Raw genomic sequence first — 12,303 nt, 5'->3', positions numbered from 1 at the left:
TATTCTTCAAAAGCATGTTATTTATATTTACATTTCATTAAAATAAAATATAATTAATATGATTACGCACCCGGTAGGTGTTTGATCCTGTTCTCCTATCCCCTTCAAAATTGTGCATTGGTAACAATGCCTAAAACTCTTAAATCCATGGGCAGCTAACCTTGAGGGCCTGAATGGCAAATCTTTCTCCCAGAACAAATACAGTCCGTAAATTTCCAATTCTGAAAAATCTAAAATTTGTCAGAGAATTGGGACCAAAAAAAGGACATTTCTGCCCTTTAGAGTGGCCTAAAGAAAATAATTATTGCACATTTAAAATATTAAAAAGATATATCCTCTGGAGAGATTAAAAGTATATAGCAAAAATTCTTAAATGTATCTAAGGAGTCTTAGAAGATTAATTGAAACTGACTTACAGGCTTTTTTTTTCTTTTTAATTTAGTGCAATGGCACACAAGTAGCTCCAAAGATCTCTAACTTAATTCATATTGATTTCTACATATTAGGAAGTCTGGATATAACCTGTTGCGTTGACTGTTCTAACTACTGCTATCTGATCTTCTCTTAGTGGCAGCTAGCCATTAAGTCAGACAGGTTTTTAGGCTGGATTTGGCCTTTTTATCTACCTTTTGAATCCTTCCCAAGGACCTGCAAAGAGGCTGCTATTGATGATTGATGTTGCTGAAATTATCACTTCAGGATGTTAACTGTTCCTAGTGTTGGAAGAAATATCTATCTGGTTCAGTTCCAAGTGGGGAGAAAGGCACTGGAAACATGGAGGTGATTGGAAAGATGGTTTTTTGATGTACAGGACCACGTGGGTTTGAGGTCCTGGGCTCAGCTGACCACATGGAGTGGAGAGTGAGGGTTATTTATACCATCTCTTGGGCCTTTGCCCTTGAGCTTCCTGTTCCTGGGCAAAAAAGTGTATTCTGTTGGTTGTTGTAAGGGTCACTGCTAACTTTGTAGGCTGTCTGAGTCCCAGGCTTGGTTGAAGCTTGCTGGGTGATGCAATGAAGGGGCTTGTTGTACCATACGGTGAGCTCTACTGCTAGATGGTAGAGGGCTAATCCTATTATGATTTATGGACATACTAGGAGTTGAAGGTCTTTTATTTTGTAGATAGACTGGTCTAGTCCTGCTGGGGCTATTAAGAAGGTGGGGGCTGCTTTCCAAGAGCATGTTTCTCCTTTAGGGAAATATAATATTCTGCTTTTTTAATATTTCCCCAAACATTTCATTCTGCTAGGAGAGAGGTGGGTGCTATTTTTTTACACTAGTAAAGGTGGCTGTTTATTTTTTATTTTTTGCAATTGATTGTGATTTAGTTAATGCTAATTACTAATGGTACCATCTTTGCTTTCTTTTGCCACAGTCATTTTATTTTTATTTGCAGGACCACATGGGTTTGAGGTCCTGGGCTCAGTCAATTATGAGGTTACAATTGCCATTTTAACTTTTTTTGACACAACACTTTTGATTTACGTGCATCATAGATGTGTCCAACAGAAGGAGGCAGGTCTTCAACTGTATGTCCGGAGCTGCTGTCTTGACTTTCTTGCCCTCCCATGTATTACTTATGTATTCTTTATCATATTTGCTTGCTGCCTCCTTGGGTGATGATTTTTTGGAGTGCCTTTGAGTCAGTAGTGACTTCTGGCAACTTTCTGAACAAGTCCCTACAAGCTGCCATTGCTTCCTTCTTAAGGCTGAAAGAGAGTGATTGGCTCAAGGTCACCCAGCTGGCTTTGTGCCTCAGGTGGGATTAGAACTCATGGTCCCTGAGTTTCTAGTTTGATCCCTTAGCCACTACAGTACACCAAACTGGCTCTCCCAGTAGCTATACTAGCTTTCCTTAGTCAGCAAATGGTTGGCTCTTCTGTACACGGCTTATAGCTTTTCAAATATCTTAGGTACAGAGAATTGCAATAATCTTGCTAACTAAGGGATGAATTATGGTCACCGGTTGAACAGCTCTGCTATTCTCTCCATCTGCTTCAGCCAAGAAAAATAAAAGATCTCTATTTAGTTTGTTTTTTTTCATGAACACAGGTAGTCCTCCACTTACACAATTTGTTTAGAGACCATTCCAAGTTACAATAGTACTGAAAAACATGACTTATGATCCAGAGGTGGCTTTCAGCAGGTTCTGACCAGTTCTGGAGAACCAGTAGCAGAAATTTTGAGTAGTCTGGAGATCCGGCAAATCCCACCTCTGATTGGCCCCGCCCCCATCTATTCTCTGCCTCCCAAGTCCCAGCTGATTGGCTGAGTCTTCTTTGGTTGCCCTGCACAGGAAAACAGAGCTGGAAAGCAGGTTAGTGGGGTGGGGAGGGAATGGGGATTTTGCAGTATCCTTTCCCTGTCACGCCCACCAAGCCACGCCCACCAAGCCACACCCACAGAACTGGTAGCAAAAAGTTTTGAATCCCACCACTGTTATGATCGTTTTTCGAAGTTACGACCTTTGCAGAATCCCTATGATCATGTGATCAAAATTTGGATGCTTGGAAACTGGATCATATTTATGACTGTTGTTGTGTCCTGGGGTCATATGATCATCTTTTGGAATCTTCTGACAAGCAAAGTCAATGGGGAAGCCAGATTCACTTAACAGCCGTGTTACTAACTTGTCAACTGCAGTGATTCACTTAACAACGATGGCAAGAAAGGACATAAAATGGGACAAAACTCACATGTCTCACTTAACAACAAATCTTGGACTCAATTGTGATCGTAAGTCGAGGACTACCTGTAATTACAATGCCCAAAACATGTAAATTCCATTTTTGGTACAAAGGGACCAACTTATTTTAGTTGTGGTGGTGGAAGTGCTACCCACCCTTGCCCTCTCCAATATAGATAAACTATGCTTCTGTGATAATGCTGCTATTCCATATTATTTCATACCCTGGGTATTATATCAAGCTTTGGTATGTGAAAGAAATACAGAGTTAAGAATCTTTTTCATTCCAGGGGTTAACATTTGATCATGAAAACATTTGGGTTGAAGATCCAACAATTGTCCTTGTCACCGTTCAACAAACTTGATGAATCACAAATCAGGGTTCAGCTCCCATCAGCGAGAAGAATTTCCTTCATTTTTCAATATTTTTGTCTCCGTGTTCAAAATAGGGAACAAGATTCCAGGGAAAGACTAAGGCTTGACTTAGAAAATATTCTTCTGGAACAAAGCAAAACGATATAGCAAGGGAAACAGTTGAATTTCAAATCCAGAACGTAACAGGAAATCCTAACTTGCAAGTCAAAGAATAAACCCAATTAAGGCAGTTATTTCCTATGAAAGCGGAAGTGCCTCGGAGAGGGTTGAATCTCCAAATGTTGCAGAACTCAACTTCCTTGTAAGTGAAGAATGCTGGGAGTGAGTTGTAGTTTAGCAACATGTGGTAGTCCCACAATTAAATAATATGTCACCATTTTATTATAAGGTCTAGATTTGTATAGTAAAAGGTGAAATATTGCTAAAAACAAAACCACTCCATTTAAATCCACTGAGCGGACCATCCTGCTATATCTATTTGTCTGCCAGTGGAAACACAAAGATTAGCCTGACTTCTAGTGGCTGGGAGCTCCAAAGCCTAAAAGCATGAGAAGGCCTGACTTTGTAATTCCTGCTAAATAATAAAAATAACGACTATTATTCATTTTTATATGCAATCTGATGTATGGAAATTCTGAATGGCTATTAGCTCTACTAACAGAACTAATAATTACTTCTGGAGAAGTGGGAAATTGAAATAATAGGAATTACTCGCTCCTAATCTTGCACTTTCCCTAGTGTGCTGCCTGCTTCACTTAATAGTTTCATGGCTTGTTTACACCACATTGCTTTTTGTCATCTTCTCCAGAGAAAGCAGGTCAAGAGGTCTAGTGCATAAATAAATAAACAATATTATCTGGTCGGGTCTACTCACCTGTAATATTAGAAGTCATGCATACAAAGGGAGAGATAGATAGTCCTTGATTAAAGGTAAAGGTTCCGCTAGCGCATATGTGCTACTTGTTTCCGGCTCTACAAAGCTGAAGAGCCAGCGCTGTCACCTCCGTGGTCATGTGGCCGGCATGAATAAATGCTGAAGGTGCATGGAACACTGTTACCTTCCCACCAAAGTGGTCCACATTTTTCTACTTGCATTTTTTGACATGCTTTCGAACGGCTAGGTTGGCAGAAGGTGGGACAAGTAACAGGAGCTCACTCCATTGTGCGATGCTAGGGATTTGAACTGCCGAACTGCTGACCTTTCTGATTGACAAGCTCAGCGTCTTAGCCACTGAGCCACTGTGTCAATGACCACTCATTCAGGGACTGGTCAAAGATATGGTGGTGTTGGTTCTTGTGATTGCAGGGGTGTTATGACAGGCAACCATGACTGTGGTCTGGGTGACTGAAACCAGCTTACAATCAAATTTTGTCGGTCTGTCTGTCTCCCATCCATCCATCCATCCATCCATCCATCCATCCATCCATCCATCCATCCATCCATCCATCCATATTATCTATCTATCTATCTATCTATCTATCTATCTATCTATCTATCTATCTATCTATCTATCTATCTATCTATCTCTATCTATCTATCTATCATAACATTTTGGGACCACCCATCTCCCTCAGAAGTCATGGTGTTCGACACATCCCACAGTTGTGTGATCATTATGTGAGAGCTTCCCTGCTAAGCTTCCTACAAGCAAAATCAATGGGGAAGACATCAGGAAGTCATGGGTGGTGATCATGTGATGTTGTACCTAATGACTGGCAGAATTCGCCTAACAACTGCAATGGAAACAAGCTGGAATTGTGGTAAGTCAGCACAGTCAGGTTGTGCTATATGACTGTGACATTTCGTGTTGATTGCTTCTGGCCTCAATTACCATCATCAGCCAAGGACAACTTGTATTACTATCAGGCTACACTCTGGTTTGTGTCTCATAAATTTGAACACTGGCTCTGTATCAATCCATGAAGAACCTCCCATTGTTCTGAGGAACGTTGGCTCTCCCGACTTACTTTCCAGAGGAAACAGCACCCAACATATCCTCCAATGAAGAATCCAGACACGGTTAAGCAGATGAGAATGATGGCCCAGAATGTCAGTGGTCGCCTTCCTGCATCTTGTGTTGTTGTCCCTATTAGCAGAAAATGAACATGAAGATTTCATTGAACTGGGTTGAGGGAGAGTAGAATGTAATTTTATTTTATTTTATTTAGTTCTATCATACCCAGCATGGTGATGTTGGCTCCTGTTGTACTGACTGCAGCTGTACTGGGACCACCTGAGCCTAATGAATGAGTGCTGTTGGTTGTCAGCAATGAAGCTGTAAGAGCAAAACAAGACCTGTGTAAAATTTTGCCCAATGCCTACCTTTTCTGCAACGATATTTTTGTACCTGCTTTTGTACAGACAGCTTCTCCTCAAGTTACGACTGTAATGGCACCTGCCCGTTATAACTTGTGACGATTGTAAAACAGATCAGTCATGTGACCCAATTTTACAACCTTTTTTGGCAGAAATTAAGTAAAACAAGGCACATGGTTTTGCCAAAAACCCTGGAGTAGAAGTCAGGTTTTGGCAAAGCCTTCATAAAACACAGTCATGTGACTGTGAGACGCTGCAAGGTTGAGAAACATTTCAATAAACTAACCAGCTAATTGGGTTTGTGTAGGAAAAGAAGAGGCTGAGCTAGCAGACGGAGTTAAATGTGTCACCAGTCATTGTGTTGTCACAAAATACCTAAATCCAGCCTTCCCTCCCTCCTGAATACTGTTGATCCTTATCTAGTGCCATTTTAGCTTTGACCATTAGTGAGTTGTATTAGAGGTAGCAACAATAAGTTTTTCTTTGTGTTTGAATCCAACAAATGCTCTTAACTGATTACACCTGATTGTTTATACATTTGAACCAAAGACTCATGGGGAGGGCAAGGGCAGAGCGTGTGTGTGTGTTTGGGGAGATCTGTTATTATTCAATTGACCACCTCCACTGCACTCTTCCCCCATTAGGACACCAAGCTGACTAGTACAGCCACATCTCTAGGCCCTTACAGAAACATAGGAGGGTTTGGGCCGACCTCACACAGCTATCAGTAACCTACTTGATGGAGCAGCAGTTATTCTGCTGTGGTTTCCAGGGGTTGTACTGGTGATGTTGGATATTCCAGGAACAGCAATCTTGATGGTCACTGTTGCTGATTCTTCTCTTGTTCCATTGGAGATGCTTGTGATGCTGACTGTTGGCATAGAGAGGTTCCTTGGGACCATTAAGGTGCTCCCCCTGAAGGGCAGCATTGTAGGGGCAGATGTATTAGTACCTCTAGCTGGTAATGAGAAGAGAAAAGGTATCCTTAGCACCAAGAGCAACCAAATATCAATAGCAACAGCACTTAGACTTATATACTGCTTTACAGTGCTTTACATCCCTCTCTAAGCGGTTTGCAGAGCCAGCCTATCGACCCGAACAATCTGGGCCCTCATTTTACCCACCTCGGAAGGACGGAAGGCTGAGTCAACCTGGTGAGATTCGAACTGCCAAATTGCAGGCAACCAGCAGTCAGCAGAAGTAGCCTGCAGTACTGCATTCTAACCACTGCGCCACCGCAGTTCATAGGGCTAATCATATCTTTCCAAGCATGGCTTATTTATATATTTAGCATATGACAAAAATGTTAAAAAGCACCTGATGATTTCATTCTCACTGAGCAAATATGCAACTATTTCCTCTGTTTACAGATCCAAAGGCAGACTATTTATATAGTCAATACATGATGGAGTTGTATGCAGCAGCGGTTCCAAACTTTACAACTCGGTGGACCGATGGAGGTGGTGATGGAGGTGGATGGGAAGAGGGAGAGGGGATGTTTTTGTGCATGCAGGCATGCTGCTTTCACAAATGCAGCTTCACACACAACATGTATGTGCTTGCCCATCACTTCTGCAGCCCAGTTTCATATGGGCTGTGGCCCGGCATTGGGCCATGGACCGGGGGTGGTGGTTGGGGACCCTGGTATATAGAAACTCTCTGGGGTTTTCTTAACATGCACTCAGAGGGCACTGTTCCACAATATGTAACACTCAGAGGTGATATTCAGCCAGTTCTGACAGGTTCTGGAGAACTGGTAGCAGAAATTTTGAGTAGTTCGGAGAATCGGTAAATACCACCTCTGACTGGCCTTGCCCTCATCTATTTACTGCCTCCCGAGTCCCAGCCGATCGGAGTCCCAGCTGATTGGCTGGATCTTCTTTTGTTGCCCTGCACAGGAGAACAGAGCTGGAAAGCAGGTTAGTGGGGTGAGGTGGGGAAGGAATGCGGATTTTACAGTATATCCTTCCTCTGGAGTGGGGTGGAAATGGAAATTTTACAGTATCCTTCCCCTGCCATGCCCAGTAGGCCACGCCCAGCAAGCCACACCATACCCACCAAGCCATGCCCACAGAACCAATAGTAAAAAAAAAAAATGGTCACACTGGTCACACTGTTTGCTTTGGAGCGCCACAGATGCATTCTGAAGAGGAGGCCTTGCCCCATTTATGTAGGAGACCAGCATACCTGCCATGTTGAGTCCTAATCCTATTGAGGATTGACCAAGTCTTACAGGGTAGATAGATTGAATCCTTTCGGTTCAGTTGAAAAGCAGGCAATATTGGGACACTCTGGAGAAGCAGTGGAGGACCCTCCTTCCGAGCATGAAAAAATGGCTTAAGAGCTTCTCATTCTATACTGATCTCTATTGGGATCATTCCTCTGCTTGATGTCCAGCCATTTACTTCAGATACTAAATCTTTTCATTCCTGCATGTGCATACAGAGTTTAGCTCCATTTAAGACCCTTTTAAGAAATGAAAATTATCATATATTTATGTCTACACAGAATTGTCCTCTTTCTCTGACAACTCCTTTAATCTCAAACTAAACATTATTGACCTCACCCCATTCCTAAGAGGTCTGTAAGGGGCGTGCATAAGTGCACCATCGTGCCTCCTGTCCCTGTCCTATTGTCCCCATTTATTTGTACCTATTTCCTGTATTGTTACTCATGTTTATACTTATACCTATTATCTTGTAAGCGATTGACAAATCAAATAAATAAATAAAATGCTATCTAACTTAACCTTCTGAAGGACAGAAGAAGTCTGGCTATTTTTCAGACTTAAACGTTTTGTTAAAAAGCCTAAACTATTATGCATTACAGCTCCACATCTTTTTTGGACAGCCATTTGTCTGGAATGGTATAGAGGTGCCAAACTGGATTTCATTGAGGGCTGCACATCAGGGTTGTGTTTGACCTTGGGGGCCTGGGGTGGGCATGGCCAGGGTGGGTGTAGACAGGGTGGGTGTGGACAGCTCAGCACCACTTGTGTCGGGGGCACCTTTGGTGGCCAAGCGCTAAGGCTGGACTTCCCTCAGACCCTTCCTCACTCTCATTATAATCTCCTTCCTTCCTTCCTTCCTTCCTTCCTTCCTTCCTTCCTTCCTTCCTTCCTTCCTTCCTTCCTTCCTTCCTCCCTCCCTCCCTTCCTTCCTTGCTTCTCTTCTTTTTCCTTCCCTCTTCCTCCCACTCTTTCCTTTTTTTCCTTCCTTGCTCTCTTCCCATCTTCCCTTCTTTTTCCTTGTCTTTCCTCTTTCTCTTTCTCCTTTCCTATCCCTGCTTACATGCTGAAAAGCAAAAGGGGAAATATTTCTCCTTTTTTTGTTTTGTTTTGAGTTTGCTTTGCTAGCCCTCTGCCAGCAAAAATGGAGCTTGGTGGGGCCACGCACGGCCCTCCTGAGCTCCATTTTCACTGGCGGAGGCACCGTGGGCAGGTCCTTTGCTGCTTCCAAGGTGGCCCCACAGGACAGATCTAAGCACTCCACGGGCCGGATTAGCCCACGGGCCTTGAGTTTGACACCCCTGGTATAGGATCTCCTGCTCAAGCAGAGGATTGGACAAGAAAAGACATCTGAAGTTCCTTCCAATCCTGTTATTCTCTGTTCTCTGTTCCTTTTATCAGGTGCATAGAGAGACTGGGCTGGTTTAGGATTTGAACTGAGATGAGAGAGGGGATAGAAGAATAGAGAGCTTTGGATTTGTCTGAGCAAATCATCCTCTGGACAGCTGAGAAGCATAAGCCAATGAGTCTTCTGGGTACAGCCTTTTTTTTATTATGCAGGTGTATCTAGTCAAGTCCGTTTTATATTCTTTTCTGATAACTTTATCCCTCTTTTTGGGCTGTTTAGTTTCTATTTTGATTTTTTTTGACAAGGTCACGTCTAAAAGCTGGAATCCTATAGGGAGTAGCTTGGGAGCACATTCCATTCTGTAAAATGAGACTTAAGTCCAGATAAACACACATACTTTATCAGGTGACTTTGAGCCAATCCCTGAGCTGTCTCACAGGTTTTTCTATCAGAAGAAAATGTTTAGGGTAAGCCAACTGAAAAATGTGTACATGAAATGTGCTCAAATTTTAAAATAAATTCTAAGTATTCTTATCTGAACTGTGAAGTGGTTAAATATGGATCAGCATAAATTATGCTTTATCTTAGTCCTGGGCTGGTTTATTTGGAAATGAGTACTGCTGAACTCACTTGGATTTACTTCCAGAACTGTACAGTCTCCAGAACTGTAAATCAGTCTTGGTGTGGCATGTATTGTAAGCCACAGATAAATCATTCTGTTATATAAACAAACCCAATAAGGCAAAACTTAATTAGTGGAATGGCTTGCATTCAGAAGTGTTGAATCACTGGAGATTATAAAGAAGAGATTGGATAACCATTTGTCTGAAATGGTATAGGGTCTCCTGCTTGAGCAGAGGGTTGGACTAGACGACCTCCAAAGTCCCTTCCAACTCTGTTATTCTGTTCTGTTATTAACCAGTTTGGTGTGGGGGTTAAGGCATCAGACTAGAAATCATGAGAGCATGAATTCTAGTCAGGTCTGAGGCTCCATTCCAGCTGGGTAACCTTAGGCCAATCAATTTCTCAGCTCTAGGAAGGAGGCACTTGTGAAAATCTTGCCAAGCAAACTACAGCGACTAGTCCAAGCAATCGTCAGGAGTCAAAAATGACTCAAGGGCACAGAATAAAAGAAAAACACAAAATGCATTTTCAAGCCTTTCAACAATACAAACACCAGCAAAAATAAATAAATAGAATGACTGTGGCAAAAGAAAGCAAAGATAATACCAACAGTAACAGGTGTCTAGGGTCCAACCCCAAAATATCTGGAGCACCACGTGAACACCATTGGCATTGATTAAATCACCATCGATCAATTGCAAAAGGCAGCTTGACTTGGAACAACTTCCATCCTGCGACTCACCTTTAACACCATCAGACAACAACTGCCTATCCCAGGTCCCTGGGAAGGACTCGATAGGTGGATAAAAATGCCAAACCCAGTCGAAACATTTAGCTGATGGTGCAACCAACCATAATAATAATAATAATAATAGTAGTAGTAGTAGTAGTAGTAGTAGTAATAATAATAATAATAATAATAACAATAATAATAGTAATAGGTCTAAAGGGCTACCTTGCTATTTGAAAATTCTGAATTTATCAGGCTTGAATACCCTGATTCTACAAAAAACCACCCTACTTGGAACAGCTTATGTCCTCCGACGCTACCTGGTTAGGACGCTACTTGGTTAGGACTCAAGCTGTTGAGCTACCAACCAGCCCCAAAGACTGTGAATCTCACCAAAGATTAACCACCACCACCACCACCACAATAATAATAATAGCAAAATACAGATTTACTTCAAACAGCTTACATCCTACAGTGATATTTATATGTTATATTATTATAAACAACATGTCCCAGGTTATTGGAAATGATCCAATAGCTGTACAGAAATATCCAATCTGGTCTAAACATCTGGCTGACCATGCTCCAGCCATAATAGTAATTCATGTAAGTCTTTTCTGATGAGTGGAAGGAATCTTTATCTCCACTTAATTATTACAAGGTTGACATCAGTTGCGGGGAGAAGAGTATATAGGAATACATAGCGTCTAGGAAATATAAAGAGCAGAGACTATATATTTGAGATGTTTTTGCAAGCTGCTATTCCTCCTTACTTCCTCTCATCAGGAATATTTGGATTTTTTTTAAAGATACTGGCTTGAAATGGCTTGATACTATATTTTGGGGGTGGGGGCCAGATGTTTTCCAATCTAGGCTATGCTTAGGGATTTCCTGATCTTCTCACACCCAGAATCAACTTTGCTCAGGTTTTTAAAAGGTCCATCAAGATCAGTTAGATCCTGGCACCTGCTGCGGTCAATAGTAGGGCAGAATTTTAGATAGCGGTGCCATCGTTGTGTCCAAACAGGGTGTCTTCAGCTCATTTCCAGCTTTTGAAACTGCTCAGATTCAGAATGCTAGAAGGGGAGTGATAATCTCTTTTTGACGCCCAGTTTTTGTAGTCTTTGCTGACAAGTTTTCTTCCAGGGTTTTCTAGTCTTTTCATGAGTATTTCATGGCATACCATTTCTGTTCTGCAAAATCCCATATGACCGTAGATGGCAGCAAAGACATGTAGAAAGCTCCCCCAGCTTTAATGGTCACCTGAAGGTCATTCAGCTCTTAGCAGCCAAGACAAGGTACCCCTAAATTATGAGTTTATTACAGAAAAAGTTAAAGCAGGGCAAACCGCTTTGGGTGTCCCCTTGATTTTTTTTTTCCCAGATAAATCTCACTGCTGCTCACTACAAAGAGGCTCAAAGTCAAATGGCCTTACCTGCTAGTAAGAAGACTGAAAGCAGCAGGAAGATTGAGCAATGGATGCCTGACTCCAAAATCCAAAGAAATTTCATTTTGCAGCTCTAAAGGTGTTGCCGTATCCACTCGGTTACCAATTCTCTCCAACTAAGGGAGCAGTGCCTGGGTTCTTCGATGCCTGCTCATGAGGGCTCGGCCCACATACTTTCAGCCACTTGCCTCTCCTCAGGTGTGGCCCCCTCCATGATGGATGCCAATTTTTTCCTTTTTTAAAAAAAATATCAAGAACACATTGCGTCATCTCCCATCTAGAAAGGGATTTCTCTGCATGGAATGGTCTGTTCTGAGCTGTGGTGTGACCGCAGTAGGCAATGGTTGAGTGGAAGTGAGGCATGTTTGGCTCCCCCTGAAAAACACAGAAGACGGAGCTTGTTTTTTGGGGGGGTGTATGGGCTGGGAGAGGCTGAAGGGGAGGGAATAATGCCCTGTGTCTTACTGACTCACAGAAAATTGTGAGGATGGCAGAAGTTACAGAAATGGCTAAATTAACTTGTCTGATTAGGGAAGGAGCAGTAACTAT

At 42.2% G+C, this 12,303-nt stretch overlaps 1 protein-coding gene across 2 annotated transcripts; it reads right to left on the bottom strand.

Moving 5' to 3' along the window:
* Positions 1-1,309: 1,309 nt before the first annotated feature.
* On the bottom strand, positions 1,310-12,040 carry LOC148126785 (uncharacterized). 2 transcript variants are annotated; one of them, XM_087928579.1, is made up of 5 exons: positions 11,743-12,040; positions 6,115-6,336; positions 5,242-5,337; positions 5,030-5,148; positions 1,310-3,184 (listed from the first exon to the last, which is right to left on the bottom strand). In XM_087928579.1, the coding sequence occupies exons 1-5, from the start codon at positions 11,816-11,818 to the stop codon at positions 3,170-3,172; spliced, it is 528 nt and encodes a 175-aa protein (XP_087784705.1). In that variant the 5' UTR covers positions 11,819-12,040; the 3' UTR covers positions 1,310-3,169. The 2 variants fall into 2 exon arrangements, with proteins under 2 accessions (XP_087784705.1, XP_087784706.1); XM_087928580.1 differs by having other exon boundaries at positions 3,034-3,181; positions 11,743-11,927.
* Positions 12,041-12,303: the final 263 nt, after the last annotated feature.

Source organism: Pseudonaja textilis, chromosome 2 (genome assembly GCF_049901715.1).
Source record: "Pseudonaja textilis isolate UNSWEBS1 chromosome 2, rPseTex1.2, whole genome shotgun sequence".
Lineage (NCBI taxonomy): Eukaryota > Metazoa > Chordata > Lepidosauria > Squamata > Elapidae > Pseudonaja > Pseudonaja textilis.
The sequence above is the reverse complement of the archived record's forward strand: the minus strand, read 5'-3'. Positions and strand labels throughout refer to the sequence as shown.

Coding starts and splice junctions, on each gene's coding strand:
- LOC148126785 (XM_087928579.1), bottom strand. CDS start 11,818: ATGAAATTTCTTTGGATTTTGGAGTCAGGCATCCATTGCTCAATCTTC. Junction 6,337..11,742: donor TTCAGTCTTCTTACTAGCAG/GTAAGGCCATTT, acceptor TCTCATTACCAG/CTAGAGGTACTAATACATCT. Junction 5,338..6,114: donor AATAACTGCTGCTCCATCAA/GTAGGTTACTGA, acceptor TTGCTCTTACAG/CTTCATTGCTGACAACCAAC.